This window comes from Trichoplax adhaerens, genomic scaffold (assembly GCF_000150275.1).
Source record: "Trichoplax adhaerens TRIADscaffold_15 genomic scaffold, whole genome shotgun sequence".
NCBI lineage: Eukaryota > Metazoa > Placozoa > Uniplacotomia > Trichoplacea > Trichoplacidae > Trichoplax > Trichoplax adhaerens.
The window spans coordinates 580263-600286 of record NW_002060957.1 but is presented as its reverse complement, the minus strand read 5'-3'; the positions used below and the strand labels follow the sequence as shown (position 1 = coordinate 600286).

Sequence of the window (20024 nt, the reverse complement as noted above, 5' to 3'; positions counted from 1 at the left end):
TCCTCATAGTTCATGAGTCATAGTTAATACAATTAACATTAGAATCATTTACTGAATTAGATATTAATTTTAGCTACTGCTCCCTTAATGCAGACAACAGTATTTACGAACATAGACATGTAATGACTAATACAGAATAGTCAGATTACGATATGTCCTATCACGGAACATTTCCATGATAATTTACAGTCTACCATAAGTAAATTACAATCACAATGATTCGAACTGTAAGCAGATGATTTGCATTCCCTATTATAACTATTATAATTTCAGTATGTGTATAAGTGTCACTGTCATAAAAAGTCAGTGCTATATTAAAATACAGTATATCCAAATTAGAAGTTAACTAAATAAGGATAGTCTAACAGAATTATCCTAACATAGTTATTTCTACTGTAATACAGTATTTAACACTGTAACACCGAGACTAGACCTAAGTTTTTTACCCACCATAATTTCGAAAGTTCATGACATATTCAAAATTTATTCGGCTCTATCAGCACTTTTTATAGGAAATAATGTTCCCTTGTAATTGTATTATGAAACATTTAATTACGATTAAAGCTTTCCAAGGGAATAACCGAATTAAAAACTTGAAAATCTGCTATAAATCGCTAAAGATCCACAGAGATAAACCTACGTATTTAAGCTACAGATTTATTACAGTTGCAATAATGCAAAACCTCATTCTTTATGTCGTACTAGTCGAGTTTATTTAAAAATATAACATTGCTATCCATCTAATTTTGCGTAGCACTAACCTGAAACCAATATAACACTTTTATAATTTATCAATTTCGCTCAAAATATTCAATCTCGTTCCCTCAGAGTATCTTACACTAGGTTATTTTAGAATAAATTTAGTTCTATGTTCAATCCATTAATCGCCGCTACAGAAAACCATCTGATATTAAACTATCGGACCTACATTTTATCCTATTTGCAACAGAATATTCATCGGCTTTATCACAACCTTGGAATATAGTTGATATGGAACAGGCTATCGTAGAAGATGAATATCCTTATGTATTAGGTAAGGGCTTTAATTACTAATATGTTAGCTACACTAAAATTGCAATTTAATTGTTAATTTAAGAGCAGTTAAAAAACTTACAGGCAGTAAATTTTGTTTATAATTTACAGTTTCTAGAGTCTCAAGCCAGTATATTATCAAGGTTTTCCAGCTGAAATGAGGGTTTCTGCAAATGTTTATAGTGCTTGTGTAGTATCTGTAAGATACATTCTAAAATCCTAGAATCACTTAACAGCGCTTTAATTTCTACAATTTTTTGGCTTAATATAGCTTCTGAAGTGCAAACAGATTTCTTCACCTTTTGACCAAAATAGATTTCAAGTACTTATTTAGCCTTTAATAAAAATATATCATTTAATGACAACAAAAAATATGAAATTTCATCAGAATATTCTACTAAATGCAGACTGCATATTGATCTTCACTACATAACAAAATTTAACTGTACTACTAAGGTAGATAAACATGAGACAACACATATATGGCTGTTTTAATTAACCGAATTTTTGAGATTGATTTCAGCAAATAAAATGGCCAGTAACGCCACTATTATTGTATTAAATTGATGTTATCTACTAACACGATAACTATTTTATAGAATGTGAGAAATATTACGAAATTATAGTAAAAAACATTGGTAGAAAATGGTTGGCTCTTGGTAATGAAGTATGCAAAGATCATGCAACATATTGCTATGAAGTTATGGATAGCTTTTACACTTTTGAGTCAAGAGCATCCTATATGTTATATTACGGCAAAGTCGTGAACAAAACTTTTAAAGAGCTATTAGAAATTATGATCAAAATAGGCTGCCGGGATATTGCTGAACAATTACGTAAGATGTTTCACATCAAATTTTCATAGATGCAAACAATTAAGTTATCTCTTCTTTAAGCTATTTAAAAAGGCTAGATCTTCTAAATGTCTACAGTCATTCCATTATGTACATTAGCATAAGTATTATGTTCACCTTATAGTTTGAAAAGTAATTGACTTACTAATTTACTACAAGATAGAATCTCATTAATCTACAAATTGCGTAGAATTATTATGGACTGAAATATCAAAACCTGTTGTAGATAAACCTCAAGCCTAATCTGTTATTATTCAATCCAAGTTGACCTTAGGGAAAAAGAGCAAAAACGCATTGGTAACCAAGGTGCGATCAAGATGTATTAGAAATACAGTTATAATTAAACCTTAACCCATTTATATCAGCTGTTTTTTTTAAATTTAGCGTTTATTTCATCTCAATTTTAACATGTACAATTTGCTATATTGCAAACAAATCATCTTAAAATTTAAAAAAATTACAATACTACTTTCTGTCAGAAAGTTTTGATATTAAAAATTACTATACCTATTGAAGGATTTGCGTTTTATCTAATTGCTATAGAATACTTATTGCAACACATACCCATAATCTCCAATCATCACAACGTTCTCTACAAAGAATTTACTAAGAATATTGGTAAACAATTGAAGAGAATTGATCAAGATGGAGGTCATATCTTAATACATGGAGGTGTTGGAAGTGGTAAAACTACGGCTGTCTGTCAATCTATTCAAAGAGCTATTGAGAATGAAGGCTGCTTTAAATTTTATAGCTGCTATTGGCTTCGAATTGGTACTGTGACTTATACTTATATTCAGAACATACTAATGCCAGATCCTTTAGGACACGAATAATTTCAATCCTTCTGTCGCACTTTAATTTCTAACTGAATAAAATTGAAATGGAGTTGGTAGTATTAGATTTCCTACCTAGTATATATTAATGTAACATAACAAACTAGATTTTTCGTTACTACGTTTAGCATTTATCCTTATCATAATCGAAGTTATTAAGAGACTTTAGAACTATATTTTACCGTGAATTCTTACAATGGCCATACATCCAAACTACCGTATAATCAACTCATATTTGTAATATATCGACGCAATTAATAATAATTACCTATAATAGATCTTAAATTAACAGTAATTAAAAACACCATTACTTTTAGGAATATAACTCCACGGTTCTCCATCAATAGATTGTTGCTATTGATTTAGCTGCGATAGCATCCACTTTACTTTGTGTATTAGATTTATATACTAAATTTTACCAAGTTTCATTGTCACTTCAAAATATTGTAGACTAGTATTTCTTCTCATTGAGCTTACTTTGAACACTTAATCTATTTATATCTAAAGATAGTTCGTTTAGTAATAGCTCTGCTACTGTAATATCGATAATTAGCAAATATATTTCCGTCTAGTTCGATAATTCTCCTTTAGTGCCTAGTATAGTAAATAAACTTTTCTAAATAGCTACATTGTTAAGTCGTACAATAATTCTTATTTTTGATGGTATTTAGGAAACATTTCGGACTTTCAGCTGTTTCTCAAATTGAACCATTTACTATTGGACTTGGAATGGGGCGAGGATAATTTACCGGATGATCTGGAAACCTTCAAGAAGAAAGTGCAATATTTCCATAAAGGTAACGCTAACAACATTACTCCTAGAATCATTATGATCGTTCATTTTTGGTACTTGATTGTCACGAATGGCGAAAAATTCTTACTCAATCTGGCTACAATAATGACTTTGTGACAAAATGTCTTCAATTCCAGGTATAGAAAACTGCAACACGTTATTCATATTTGATGATATCCGCAAAGAACATCATTATGAATTCTTGGATTTTGTTAAGAAATCGATCGTCACATCACAATACTCAAAACCTCAAAACATGGATAAATATGAATATTATAAAATGCCGGTTAGTATTTTTTTCGAAACTACTTCATCTAATTTGCAAGTGATTTATCACAATCGTAGAAATATTTTTTGTTACCTTATGGAATTAGCTAACTATGTGTTTATACTGCAGATAAATATTTTTATTACTTGCTGATACCGTTGGTAATAGTAAGAAAATCACAACATATATATATTTTTGATATCGCTTGCATTTCTAATTGTAAGAATAACTTTAATCGCGGAAGAGAGATATACAGTATTCTGATCGCGATTGCAAATACCTCAAAGTAGAGAGAAGTCCATATGTTATAATTTAAACTCTGCCACAAGGAAACGTTCGGTAAAAGTCTATAACTGCTGACTTAAACGCTTTCTTACTATATACACACAGAAAGTACCGTAAAGATAAAACTTTTATTAGCATAAATACATCTACAACTTTTCATCACACAACTCAACTCAAATGTTCCCGTTTATATAGGAGCCATCTAATTTATAAACAACTATAGTATTATTATTATACCTTACTAGGAGAGTCATCTCGAACTGAGATGTTTCTTACGTAGCTTTTCTATCAGTAAATATTGTTAGATCTACTACAGTATTGTACACAGATTATCTCAAATATTAAGAATTAGAAGTGTGTGTAGAAACTTTTCAAGTAATTTGCTATAATCCAAAAGCAACAAGCAGTCCGCACCACTAATGATCTATAAACTATACTGTAGGACATGACTATCATTCTATATCACGAACTAATCAGGGAAAATTTTATGATTCTAACGTCAAGCACTTATTTTGAGTTGTTAACAAAGATTATTATCAAAATCTAAAGTTTATTAGACACAATGTGCTATCAAATCAACTTAATGTGATCATACATGTGTCACATTGTTAGAAATATTTGACAAAAAAATATCGATCTCTATACTGATCAAAATAAAAATCATCTTCCACTCTATAATATAATTACTAGGAGGCTACATCAATTTAAGGATCTAAATACTTAACTGCTTAATACACAGTAAACAAAAATTATCGTAAAAATTATTAACAATGTAAACATCAAGCTTGACTGCGAAGCTAATTCATCAAAGCCACATTCTATGGAAAAAGAGGCTATATATTAAAATTACATTAAATAAATTAAAGCGGCATGTTATGGTTTGTATAAAATAAGGATGTCAGTGGGCCGTAGCTGATGATGAAACGGTGAAGTAATGTAGTAGCAGTGAGGCTATCACAAAGCTTATTATCATAAATTTTTGTAAAATTAAGTAGAAATTTTAAATTATTACTCATTAATGCAATTACTAAATTCTGTCAGGAACAATTTACATTCGATAATGCATTACAAGTATTAGCCCAACATCAAAACGACAGCAATCTACCAAAGTCACGTCAAAACCGGGAAATTTCTAGGGTTATCGAAGTTTGCAAAAATCATCCTTCGGCAATCGATATCATTAGTGGTCTACATTTAAGGAACGTTAAAGATTGGCAACAAGTTGCCTCTATAATCGACAATCAAGCACAAAATAATGAATCAAGCACAACCGACTTCAAATTCCATCGAATTTTCGATTTAAGTATCCAACAGTTGGATAAAAATGATCGCCACTTATTTCGCTCACTTGGAGCATTTAAAAAACTTCCAATACCGATTGATTCTATCCAATCTTTATGGAAGTGCAGCCAATCCGAAACAGTCTCATTATTAAAGAAATTCCATCAGAAATCTCTTCTACGATATAGAGAAGAAAACAGGTAGAAATTAAACTTTACACAAATATATAAATGTATTATAGGTAAGTATCAACTTCGACAAAACATAACTGACGCCAAATATTAAATCATAAGTTTTAGTTTTGCTTCATTTAATCATATTGCTTATCGTTTCATATCTCAGTCAAATCTTAATAACTAATTGTTGTTTGTTTATGCGTACACTCAGTTATTCATCAAGCTGCTGTATTCTTACCGAAGTTATGGTAGACTTTCTGCAACAGCCATTACAATCAGATCAATCAATTTCAGATTATAATAAAATACTCAATCAAGCACTAATCCATGGTTATGCTCATCGATGTGAAAGGAAGTGGTTTACGCATCCGGATGACGGCTATTTCTATCAATATCTTATATTTCATGTTGTGCAAGCAGAAGATGTAGTGTCTTTAGAGGAAATTGTTCGTGATTTTGATTGGATAACCAATAAACTTAGGTCGTGTAAATTGGCCAAGGAACTTTATTCAGATCTTCAAAAATGCTTGGATTATTTTTATTTTAATGGAGAAATAGAGGTACTACACTTAACTTGTTTATATATTTTGGGCATTTAAATATAGTAAATACATCAACTACTTTAGAGTATAATTACATGACTAAAATGTAGAGATTATAAATAAACGTAATCTTTACACCATCAACTTTGCACTGAAGTTTCAGTAATATTACAGGATCTTCTGTTGCAAATTGATCGATTACAGGATATTTAAAGGACATCACTGTTCTATGATTATCTATAACGATATGACTTCTATTAAATTCATTACCGACATACCTTTTTTGTTTACTCTAAATTTATTCTAAACGTTTCTTTAATATCTAAAATGCATTAGCTAGTATGCAATCAATACTAAAATTATTAATCGTTCTTCAAATGTAATTCTTAAAGTTAAATCATTCTTTGCCAGAAAACAAGAATGCATAAATTCGATAATTTCGCATTTATAGTTACTGTCAGCAACCTCACTACTCGAAATACAGCTTAGAGTTGTTGCTCCCCTTCCACTCTATCACACCGATAAACCACTTGCTTAATTTGCTACGTACAGTCAATCTTATAATTGATATAATCAAATTTCAGTTTTTACTGTTAGATCTATTAAATAACCTCTCTGGTTAATTTAAATAGATTGCATCAGAACTATATGAGAGTGATAGGCCTGCTTTACAAATAATTAATTTCGTCGATAATTTCTGCTCGTCTAGAAATGGTTCAATATTCAAGAATTGTACCAGTTACTAAATACAAATGCACCTTACTTGCATATTAAGACAATGGATATAGTACAATTTTTACTAATAAGCAACAGAAAAGACAACTGGATTAACAAACAAGCCATGAAGTTAGCTGAACTAAATGGGAAAAATCAAGATAATGATTATTGGAAAGCCACAGGGTGGAAAATTACTGGGTAAGCTATGTTTATTACGCTGTATCCTATTTGCATGTAAATTAAAGTAATTCGAATATGGAATAGTGTCAATTAATAAATAATTAATCCCATCTTTGCATAACCCACTTCTAGTAATAACAATGAAATCAAGCAGACAGACTGTAAATGGATAGATCGAAAAATAATTCATACTGGACATAGATCTATTATTGACAGTAGCAATACTCGGGACATTATCAACTGCTCTAGTCCAAAATATGGTGATTTAAGGATTGTCCATGCCAACACGATTGATTTAAAACAATATTCCATTACGGTAGGCAGTTTTAGAACCAAAAATGAACTAATTAAAAAGCCAATTTCTATCTGATTTTAGTTTGCCTATCTGTATTATTTGTACATGAATAAAATGTTAAATTTGACGAAGTATATAAAAGCATGCGCTCATACAGGTCCGCCACTATCTTTCTTCGAAAATTATTCTTGAAATAACTCCCGCTAATCATGCAATTCAAAGTACAAAAATTTCTGCAAATGGATCTTTGATAGCTTATGCCTACGCTGATGTTCAGGTGATTTGTAAACCAATGTTAAGAATGCAATATGCTACTCAAATTGAATTACCCTGTAGATAGATTCATTCTTTTACATTTAATTAAAATTAAATTTTTCAGTTTTGGCGAATATCGTTATTCTTTAAACATTGCTTTCATTAGTTTTTGTTCAAAATAAGCATAAACTAGCTTTGCAAATCAAGTTAAACTAATTGTTATAAATTTGAAGTCTCAGTACACGATTATTTATTTTAAGCTTTTAATTTGCGTAATAATATATGACGAATTAAGTATGAGCATGTTGGAATTGACCATATTAAATTTCATTATCGTCATTTATCGTGCTAATAGATTTCTGATGCTCTCGGAGTGTTTTAGTTAGTATTCTTTCATCTACAGTTGATCTACTTGATCCTCTGCAAAAGCTAATAAATCTAATTTTAAACATACTATTATTACTATATTGCTGGCCAAATATCAATATTTTGGTATATAACGTTGAGCTCATATTTAATGATAGACATCCGATTGGAACTGGATCATCTATAACGTTGATACCAAACAGCAACTTTCCTTTATGGACGATAATGAGGCTACCGAATCGAGCTTATCATTTCGAAATTTAGACTTTCACCCGGGCAATGATTGTATTATTATGACGCAATCCATGGATAAGAAAACCGTTAAGGTCAGAGATACATCCTGAATATAAGTAGCAAGGGCTAAAATTACTTATTAATTTTATCAAATAAAATAGACGATACCAGGAATTATTTATGCTATATTACAGATCTGGCAGATTCGCGATAATCAAATTCAAGCGATGAATAAGCAAAATTCTTATACAAACGAGATACAATCATGCCAATTTATTAGAAATGGCTTGAAACTTTTATTATGGTTTAAAAATTATGAATATGATTCTAGCAATAAGCGTAAAGCCATGGAATGGAGAAATGAATGCCAAATAGAAGTTAGTACCGAAATAAATAAATTTCCTGAATATTTAAGAAAGTATATGAAATAGGAGTTGTTAAAATAAATCCCGCCAAATCTTTAAAAATAATATTATATTGACGACGAAATAGATTTGGGATGTAGAAACATGGCAATGCCTATGGCTATTTCAGGTACCTGATTGGGTTTATCTCTCAGAAAATTTTCTCCAAATATCTTCTAAATTTGAACATGGTCAATCTTTACAAATCGTACTACCTGGAGGTGATGATGATACATGGATAATCTTAGCCTATAAAGAAAATTTGGCGCTTGTAAAATTAACAAATGAGAATACTAGTTCAAGTCAAGAGCTAGTTAAGCATTGTAAGCTTCTATTTGAAGGTAAACGTATGTCATCTAGAAATATAAGAAAAATCATTAGCTCAAGCGATCATCATTACCTAGGAATTAGCATGACCGAAGACTCAGTAAGCATGCTGCTACACAATTCATAATATAATTTACGATCTCAGTTATATGATCATTTTGATTTGCTATACTGTACTTAATGACATAAATATTTTATCCTTGCAGATGTGGATAATTAATGTTACAAATGGCGAAATCGAATCATATTTGAAGATCACAACACCTAATGTCTTGCATGAGAAAATGTTTATACCCGGAACTCATCATGTGCTTGCTTATGGAACTCTTCCAATCTGCTTATCCAATTATTTATCCTTATACGAATATAATCTAGACAGTAAGCTTATCATTATTTTTGAGCAAACATGCAGCAGTTATTAGTTATTTTTTATCAATATTGACGACTTTTATGCATATATGATTTGAAATTTTATCATAGCTGAAAATCAACCATGGCGGACCAGAGAAGCTCACCAAAATTTATGTAACGATTCTTACAGAAGCTATTTAGAACGAAAAGTTTACCATAAATATTGCCAGGCAAATATAGCATTTGCTAACAATATTCCCTTTGCTACGCACTTAATCGAAACCGAAATTAATGAGGATTTCAACAAATATCAGCTAAAGGTAAGAGATTAATGTTGACTGCTTATAATATTATTTTAACCGTTTTACTAATCTATCAATTTTTTTATCCAATTCTTTACTTTAGATTTATCAAGGAGAGACATTATCAACAATATCATGTCATGATTTGGATCAAGAATATTATGCATGTGCAATATGCGATGATTTCCCATCAGTTTTTCTATTTGGAAGATGTGAATGTAATCATGTCGATTGCTATGGAGAAGATTTAGTGATCCATGATCATCTTTTAATTACTGAGGTAATGGCCAATTTCAATATGCATTGATGATAAAAAAATATACAGTAGATCCTAAAGTTATTTAAATAAAAACTAAATTATAAAATGTGATAATATACGTGTAATGGAATAGAAATATTCGCACTTTAAGTAACTATAGTGATTGTAACGAGTTACAGCAGTTACTTATTTTGAAAATTTGATATTAATATGAAATAAAGTATTAAGTGATGTAGAAGATTTGACTGTTCTTTATAAGCAATCATGGATTATGGTTGATAAGATGATATTTTGACAACTCAAATTTGGCGATAGCGAATTGTGAACATTATGGGCTAAAATCGTATTCATTACATAAGCCTGCACTAGAAAGGATTCTGTAACTTCGGATACATAGATAAATTTAGCCTTCTCTAAGCGTAGATAATTGTAAATTAGATTCGCATAACTATATTGGTATATCAGTTTTAATAATGTGCTTATTGCATTCATAATTATATTTATATATTTAGTTGATCGACATATTAAACAAGCATACCATTCCAAACAACCAGAAGAAGGTCCAGTACCGTTTTAGAATACCTGACAAAATTAAATCTGTGTTCGTTATGGAGGCAAGATATAGAAAGCGCGATGAAACGTTAATATTTGTAGTTATAGCAAAGGTAATTATGAACCCTATATTATGGTACGTAATGTCTCATGATACGGCTATGTTAATGACGTCCGAATGCATTATTTGTTAAAAAAAACTTAGAGGACTACTTAAGTTGATCTTAATCATCAATTCATTTTAGTAATTATAGACATGATATTAAAGCATAATTATCTGTGTTCTCCTTTTACTAACCTTAGCTTGAACCTTCTACTGATGATTCTCTCGATTTTGAGACCGAAAAACAACTTATGGTAATAACCATAAATTACCATAATGGACATACGAATATCTTCGTCGATGAAGACATTTGCTATAATATTACTGTCAGTTATTGCGACGATTCCTATCTGGTAACTTGCATGGAAGAACGACCCGAGGACTTGATAGTAGCGGTAATTCCTGAAAAGACTATATATGCATATAATGTTATCATGAAAGCAGTCAAAATACTGATATATTTATACAGCTAATTGCTCTTTATCATTGATTTAAAGTATGATCAATGCAATGCTCAATATTTTATGTCAATTAAGTACCCTCAAGTAAAATATTTTTGATTATACAGCGGTATAAAATAGGTGATGAAACGAAGGAAACAGAATATACAGAAGCATTTCAATACGATGAAGACCTTGGTTTGTGTGGTAGAATAATTCTACCAGATGATCCATTAACATCTGATCCCGAGGTTGAATTTTTATATCCTAATTTCGAGAAAAATGAGGAAATATTTGAAAAGTGGGGGGAGAATGATGGAAATACTATGGCAAGTCTCGTACTGATATGAATCAATTCCTTCGTTTACTAACCCCATTACTATTTTAAGTAAGAATAAATCTAATATTATTCATTGTAATATTGGTTTGTTTGGTAATTTAATAATATCAGGTGGATTGTCTTGATCTTCGTTATAACGCCTATTTTCTAGTCAAAAAGGGAGACCATGTCACGGTACGTAAGACGATGCATAAAAAAATTAGAAAACCTTTTTCCACTGGTACTTTGCTGTAATCATGAATATTTATTCATCTGTAGTGCTTCGATGTAAAAAAGAAAGTTTTTAAGAAAGGCTACAAGGACAAAGTGATTTTGATTAAGAGATGTAATTATTTCAATGTGCAAAATTTATGGTCGGATCGATTTTTCTTAGTATTTGATGACAACTTTGAAGAGAAAAAACTAAAAATTTGCATCTATGATGCAAAATCTCTGCAATTTCTGTACGAGTTACCATTCCCTTCGTATGATATTAAGGCTATAAAATGGAATAGTGACCAGTCCGCATTTATTACTGTTGGATTGGAAATGTTTACTGTCATCAAATTAATTACTGAACCCGGTAGTAAATAATCAAATCCGACCTAGATGCACTGACATTTTGCTATATGCCAACCACTAAAAAGCTCAATATCGGTGGTCCTCAAACATCATGAAATGCAAGGACAGAAATTCAAATTAAACGGTAAAGTATCTTCCAATGTATAGCACTTTTTTTAAATCGATTATTTCTAACGAAAAATGAATCATTTTGATTTTTGTATCCTATCAGTATTTTTACGCTAACTTGTAAGTCTTGTTAACTGTCTTACGATATCTATTTTCGCTTAAATTTTTTCAACTTATCGACGCGGCGAATATAGATTTATAAACTTAAGATTACACTTCTAATAACAGCATTAGGATACTTTTAAGCTATTTTAAATTATAAATTTATCCCTAAAATCAGCATTTGCTAAACTTTGACGGTAGACAAATACGGCTTTATCTGCATTAATCTCGAACGTATTCAATTTAGCTTCGCAAGTTACTGTTAGCTCTCAAGTCTAAGGGCTTTATGACTAGGAATAAACGCATGGTTTAAACTATGTCAAGCTGCAGTAAGTGTAATAACGTTAAAAGTATTCATTTCTATTTTTTATTTCTTAAAATACGAATTTGACTTACAGAGCGACATTCTTTCAATTACGTTTTATATAATGTTTGTATTAGAAAATAAAGTTCGACTAAATACACTAAAAGTATGTTTTACTGATTGCAAGATTTACTATATGATTAGTAGCGTGAAGTGGCAGTTATATATCAAACAGTTTTTGATGATACTAATATTGCTGAAGGACCAATAGCCAAGGCCATCTGCCGTAATTATGAACAACCTAAGAATAATTTTCAAACATACTTATTCAAAGGAAAATTTAAATCAATCTATCCAAATGCTAAGTAAGAATTCTTACACTAACTAGTGCAACTATAACACTTTTTTATTTCAGTAATTAAGAATTCACGTGTACTAATATTCTAGATTAAAGTTTCGATTTGACGTTTTTATAAGCAGGTTTTATTGCATTTATAGTAGAATTAAACTTAACACTTTATTTATATCTATATGTTCCGATGAAATATCTTACATAACTTAATATTTGCTAAATTATGATTAGAAATTGATTAATTTAATACTAAGACGGTAAATTTTATAAAATTAGACTGTACTTTTAATCCGTACCGATGGAGACTCTTTAAAGTAAAAGTCTTTCGTAACGCAAAATTTATTTGCGATAGCATCGTTCTATCACTGTCCTATATTAAGCAGGGCCTCATAGATTTAATATGTTATACTATGCAGATGGCAATGTCGATGTTGTGCATTTCGTGAATAAATGAGGATTTGATAGTATGAAAAAATTTATCCGCATTACTTACTTAGAGAGTAACTGACAACAATCCATTCATAAACCCGTAAATCAAGTTCAGTATCTCGAATTCCCATCAAAAGAATAATAATTTTGTAGTAAATATAATCCAGATCGATATAGAAAAATGCCGATAAAATTTTTGGCACAAGCAGGTAATTGCTATATAAGATTATTTATTACGTTCGCGTAAATTTTAAGATAAATGAGATTTATTCAAGTTTTAAGTATGAAAGCACACAATTTATACAACTTAAAATTACAACTGAATTACAAAGAGGATTAACGGCTGCTCTACTTGAACATTTTAACACTATCTATTTGTACACTTCATGAGATGTCGTGTATATGTGTATTATATATACATCCACAGTATTTTAGTTTATCAGTCTAAAGACGTACAAATACATATAACACGAGAAGATGTTATAGCTCTCGACCAAATTGTAGGAAATTACTTGTATTATCATAGTTCCGTCTTTACTCGTTTTTGCAATTTAGCGTTAAGACCTGTATTTAACGCTTTTTTTATAAGTTCTACAAATTCATCCACTTTAACTATAGTATCTGCTTGGCCGTGATAATTATCACCAGGAACATCATGATTCAAATGTTCGTGTTGATTATGCCACTCTAAGTAAGGACCTCGAACGCTAAGCAATGAGCCAAATTCCTTGAAGTTAAGTTGAGCTTTGTATGGTACAAGCTGAATGTTTACAGCACCTTTTGGCAAAAATAAACCATTCATTAGACCAGCTCCGTTCATACCAATCAGCACCGAATATTTCCGCATCAATTTTACCTGGATATTTCAGTACATGCAAATTTAATGTCAACTATGAAAGTCTGATACAATTTATTGCAATGAATAATAAATAACTGTACTCTGAGATTGACTAATTTGTATTACCTGCTGCTTAAATGTCATTCCATTAAAATCGACTAGCTCGATATTAGCCAAGCTTTTAACAGAATTGATGAGTTCATCTTGATTTAGAATTAATCGGCGATTGGTTCTAAGAATAGCATTGTGTGTTTTTAAAACTAAGATTTTATTACATTACAAATATAATACTCGAAGACTGATTAATACTAGAAACTCAAGCATGCCCTTCATTTTAGCTCTTCAAGACTTACCGCTTAATTAAAGCTATTCGAGCAGCCTTAGGTGTAGTTTTTTTTATACGTAACCTCCTAAGAATAAAGCTTATATATCCTCGAATGAGTTTTTTATCAGTAAATTCAACTCTAGGAGTCTAAAGAGAGTATCAACATATGAGTTTAAATACTAATCATTCTCAAACATTTCTGAGTAAGATCAATATCATACAGATTATATACTGTAAATTGTCAGTTGTAGAATGACAGTGAAGTAAGCCTCAACTATACCTATCACAGTGAAGAAATTTTGAAACGAATCAAATAACAAGAGTTTCCTGTAAGTTCATTATATTACTATACTGTACTCACTCCTAGTTTTGCTTCTTCAAAGCACGTTTTAGCGTTAGGGTACTGATTAAATGAAGCTTTTGACATGGGTAAGAAGGCATGAGGACCAGTTAATACCTTTGTATTGGAAGCAAGTCATTTTAATCCTTGATAACGATTAATTAGCAAATTTAGCTTTAACCATAGTAAACAATAATAATTAATCATTCATATCCCTAGCATGTCGTACCAATATACGTGTATCACTAATCACTGCAACAGTATTGAGTAGAACAGTCAAAGTATCAATTGATTTTCTATCATTTTATCCACTTTCAACTATGAATTAGCCAACCTTCAGCGCTTCCATAAAATAGCTATCTTTATAAGTACTTGTGAAAGCATCGGTGTCCCAATCTAGAATCTACACCAATAGAATCAGGGATTTTTAGGGTTAGAATTGTATGGATATGGATTTAAAACACAGTCCCAGAATGACTACATAACAATGCAAGCGCATGGCAGCTGTGCCACTCAATTGAGTCAAAGTATCAAAGCAAGGTCATTGCATTTTATACTGAATGAGTTTTTATAAGATATCAAGAATGGCTTATGTAGCCTATTCTCATGTGTGCATGATTAATGCATTAAAGGAATACTGTACCGATTAATTTATTCTATTCTATATCCGTCTATCTTAGATATCATAATAGGAATCACATGCTATCGATTCGATACTGTTCACATAGAATACAAATTTAAATTAAAGACGTACTTCCATTCGTTTTTTTTCCACTGTTGGCATTAAGACAATTGATTGATTGCTTAAAGGCAGTTGATTGCTACTTTCAATAAATCTCAACTGGCTGTAAATGGGTATTAAGGTGTCATAATGAAGATGGAAATTGTTGGAATGACCATAATAGAAAAAAAATGTAAATATAAAAGCTTTATGGTAAAGGTGATGGCATTGAATATCGGATTTGATATTGACCGTTTTAGTCGTCCACAATTGGGTACTCCATGCAGGATTAGGAATTGAATGAGTGGTATTGAGATAGAAAATGCGATCAGAATGATGAAAATAAGCCTTGGTTAATGTACAATAATCTGGTGGATAATGGCCAGGGCTGCAATTAATTTTGGATTTGTAAGACCACGGATGTTGGCTTGTTCTCCTTGCATCGCCAGGTTGTGCTGATACCACCACTAAACAGGATGCGAGCAGAACACAATAAAACATGGAAAATAAACTCCAGATAGAATAGCCATGGTGAAATCCAGACATTTGTCACAGCACCTCTGCTAAATCCTCTCTGCCCACTTGGCCAGTAATTAATTACAATCAATGTTCAGTATGAATGAATTTGCAATCTGTACAGTAGATTCGCTGAATGTTACTGTGGCAACGGTTGCACGAATGATCGTTGCGGGTTCAGGTCCAGTGGGACACGTTCAAGGTAGCAGGCTTGTAAGAAAGGCTTAGGCAATTGCAAGCGCCTCCCACTACGGAAGATTTTTGGCCCAATATTAATTTGTTATTGCAGATGTAAGATTTCAATTCAGCAAGCCGCTCTGATCGTCCAATTCTCCATCATGTTGTGACTTGTGAATGCCCAATGTGCACTCTGCAGTACAGTACAGTACAGTACAGTACAGTACGTGAAGTACAGTACATGTAGGCTGTACGGTACACTGTACACTGTAAAGAGTTAACAACAGTACAGTACAGTACACTGTACCGTAGATGTTCAGAGGTACAGTACTGTACACTGTACACCGTAGATGTTCACTGATGTACTATGGGATTCTGCGCAGAGGCGAGGCGATGAAGGTACGTATAACACTTATACAGTACAGTACGTACGTACAGTACAGTACATAAAGGCTGTACTGTAAACTGTACACTGTAAAGAGTTAAACTACAGTACAGTACAGTACTGTACACCGTACTGTAGATCTTCAGTATGTACTGTACTGTACTGTACTATAGGAGGTAAGTACTGTAGTGTGTACTGTATATAACTGTACTTTACATTAGTACTGTGGACGTTAGCCAGTTTTAATGAACGAACGTACGAACGTCCAATTTGAACGTCGGACGTTCATTGAACGTACCAACGTACACAGTGTACAGTGTTAACACTACAGTATATAGTGTACACTGTACAGTGTACAGTACGGTAAGACTATACTGTACGTAACAGCGTACAGTATACTGTAGTCATGACTCTGAAATACTGTACAAAGTCTTGTAAAAGACGTTTGTACTACTGTACAGTACTGTACTGTATGTACAGTATAGTATTGGGGTGGGATTATACAAACTGACTGTATACACTGTACTGTACACTGTACAGTACAGTTCGTCGACGTCCGATCTGACAACGAACGTACATACCGAACGTCCAAAATCGAACGTCCAAAATCGAACGTCCGTTGGACGTCCAATCGCTCGACGTCTACACTCTACAGCACTACTTTACATACAGTACTGTCCTTTACCACTAGTATCATTCATGATGTCATTCATAGTCATAAGGAGGGCCATTTTATCTGCATGGCATCTTTACATACTATACTTAGTATCATTGATGATGTCATAGTCATAAGGACGGTCATTTTACCTGGATGACATCATGGATGCGATCATGACGCATCGACTCAGTCAATGCCAAAAGCAGTGACACTGCTACAGTGGTGCAGTGGAGGGTGACACTGTACTGTACACTCACTAGTGTCCAGTTGACCCTACCAGGCCAGTGTAGTCCAGCAGCGAATGATGCGTATACCAGTGTCATACCACGGTGTTGTCACTTCTCTGTACTACGTTGTTCAACTTCACTCAGTTCGTCTACCTTTGCCTGGATAACTTGTCCAATCTTCTCTGTGGTTGTATCCTCATCGATTTTTCGCAATGGATGCTTGCCCAAGGTGTCCAATGTTATCTTTTGGCTTAAAAGAGACAAAACCTGTGGAATTTGGCCTTACTTTGAAATCAGTAAGTCGTCATAAAGTACAATATCGACAATGACATAACATGGCTTGTTGTGCTAGCGATACTACTGTAGGGGACAATGTATTATCAAGCGATAGTGCAGCCAAATTGCCAATCATTTCATTGCTAGATTGAAGGCGATTTTCATTGCCAATAGGACTGAAAATCGGCGTAGATCAGTTGTCCAGTCTTCATCAATGATGCTGTGTTCAACGGACAAATGGAGAAGAGAAATAGCTCTCGTCTTCTACTGTTGATGTTGGATACGATCGCAGTCATGCTACTCTTTCAATCCATTTCGATATATACATTAGTATTGTCGTTCGTCTAGCGATGCCTTCACTATGGCTTCATTGACCAATATTGTGCCAAACTCTTACTGGTACAACGATCGCCTTTGATCTTTGATGACACAATCAGGACTGACGAATACACTCGTTACTATGCAATCATGGCGGCACTCTCCAGATGATTACTCCATATTGCATGGATTGGAATCATGACGTCAAGATGTTATTTTTACCTTCTTGAGTCTTGACATCCTTGTAGAGATTGTTGATAATTCCATCTTGATTGTGACTAACAGGAAACACAACTTGAAATGGCCATAGGATCGATGAATGTAAAGATATCATACACCAGTTTCAGTACCTTACCCGTTATTCGCCATGTCGTATTGATGTTCAATTCGATCCATCATGTCGATAGATGAAAGCAGCGATTGACTTCTAATCTTGACTCTTATACGAGTAATATTGCTAAGTGTATAAGTCAATCCTGGTTGCAATTCAATCAAATTGCACTTTTAACCAAGATGGCTAATAACCCGTTATTAGCCATCTTTGATAGATATTCAATTCTACGTAACTTAAAATTACCATACGATACATCAGTTTCAGCACCTTACCCGTTATTCGCCATGTTGTATTGATGTTCAATTTGATCCATCATGTCGATTGATGAAAGCAGCGATTGACTTCTAATCGAGACTCTTATACCTGTAATAATGCAAAGTGTACAAGTCAATCCTGGTTGCAATTCAATCAAATTGCACTTTTAACCAAGATGGCTAATAACCTGTTATTAGCCATCTTTGATAGATATTCAATTCTACGTAACTTAAAATTACCATACGATACATCAGTTTCAGCACCTTACCCGTTATTCACCATGTCGTATTGATGTTCCATTCGATCCATCATGTCGATAGATGAAAGCAGCGATTGACTTCTAATCTTGACTCTTATACGAGTAATATTGCTAAGTGTACAAGTCAATCCTGGTTGCAATTCAATCAAATTGCAACCTTAACCAAGATGGCTAATAACGGGTTATTAGCCATCTTTGATAGATATTCAATTCTACGTAACTTAAAATTACCATACGATACATCAGTTTCAGCACCTTACCCGTTATTCGCCATGTTGTATTGATGTTCAATTTGATCCATCATGTCGATTGATGAAAGCAGCGATTGACTTCTAATCGAGACTCTTATACCTGTAATAATGCAAAGTGTACAAGTCAATCCTGGTTGCAATTCAATCAAATTGCACTTTTAACCCGTTATTAGCTATCTTTGATAGATATTCAGTTCTGCATAACTTGAAATTGCCATGTAATTGATGAATGGGAAGATATCATACATCAGTTCTAACACCTTACCCGTTATTCGCCATGTTGTATTGATGTTCAATTCGATCCATCATGTCGATAGATGAAAGCTGCGATTGACTTCTAATCTTGACTCTTATACGAGTAATATTGCAAAGTGTACAAGTCGATCCTTGTTGAAATTCAATGAAATTGTACTTTTAACCCGATAGTAGCCATCTTTGATGGATATTCAATTCTACATAACTTGAAATTGCCATAGGATCGATGAATGTGAAAATATCATACATCAGTTCCAATACCTTACCCGTTATTCGCCATGTTGTATTGATGTTCAATTCGATCGATCATGTCGATAGATAAAAGTAGCGATTGACTTCTAATCTTGACTTTTTATACGAGTAATATTGCAAAGTGTACAAGTCGATCCTTGTTGAAATTCAATCGAATTGCACTTTTAAACTTTTCTGTACTTCTGTCACTCACGCATTGATCAAGACTTAGTGTAATCATACTTTAGAAAGTTGTCATAAATGATCCCAGTTAGACAGCAGATGAAACGTGGCCTAAAACAGCATTCAACTTCTGAAGCTTACTTCTAATTGTAATCCAGTTTTGTAGAACAGTACTAACTAGTTATTATTTGAGTTAGTAATGCTATTTGTTTATTCCTAATGACAAGTTTTATCTTATAACCATTGATAATTAGTATATTAGCGAGAATTACCAAGAAAACAGCGACAACTACAATGGCGAGATACAACAACTAGAAGCTTTACGAAAGGTAACTGAAAATCTTTCGATATTATTATTTATGAATTTTATATTAATAGGGTGAGTAGCCTACTTTTTATACTGTATATAGACCACGCTGTTTAATTA

The 20024-nt window shown here is 32.4% G+C and overlaps 3 protein-coding genes across 3 annotated transcripts; 2 read left to right on the top strand and 1 right to left on the bottom strand.

Annotated features, from left to right (window-relative positions):
- Window positions 1–990: 990 nt before the first annotated feature.
- TRIADDRAFT_60393 (uncharacterized protein) lies at window positions 991–7896 on the top strand (the record flags this gene model as incomplete). Its single annotated transcript, XM_002116422.1, has 11 exons — window positions 991–1033; window positions 1632–1868; window positions 2430–2570; window positions 3394–3519; window positions 3653–3801; window positions 5110–5549; window positions 5737–6085; window positions 6777–6982; window positions 7097–7280; window positions 7417–7536; window positions 7870–7896. 11 exons carry the CDS (start codon window positions 991–993, stop codon window positions 7894–7896), a joined length of 2022 nt encoding a protein of 673 aa, XP_002116458.1.
- Window positions 7897–8095: 199 nt separating this feature from the next.
- On the top strand, window positions 8096–11765 carry TRIADDRAFT_60392 (uncharacterized protein; the record flags this gene model as incomplete). The annotated part of the gene is made up of 11 exons (XM_002116421.1): window positions 8096–8206; window positions 8276–8491; window positions 8607–8945; window positions 9052–9223; window positions 9326–9516; window positions 9602–9778; window positions 10270–10422; window positions 10613–10807; window positions 10981–11103; window positions 11304–11366; window positions 11451–11765. 11 exons carry the CDS (start codon window positions 8096–8098, stop codon window positions 11763–11765), a joined length of 2055 nt encoding a protein of 684 aa, XP_002116457.1.
- A 1803-nt stretch (window positions 11766–13568) lies between these two features.
- Window positions 13569–17081, bottom strand: TRIADDRAFT_60391 (uncharacterized protein; the record flags this gene model as incomplete). The annotated part of the gene is made up of 7 exons (XM_002116329.1): window positions 13569–13904; window positions 14013–14118; window positions 14240–14358; window positions 14573–14668; window positions 14886–14954; window positions 15306–15739; window positions 17021–17081. 7 exons carry the CDS (start codon window positions 17079–17081, stop codon window positions 13569–13571), a joined length of 1221 nt encoding a protein of 406 aa, XP_002116365.1.
- Between the last annotated feature and the right edge of the window lie 2943 nt (window positions 17082–20024).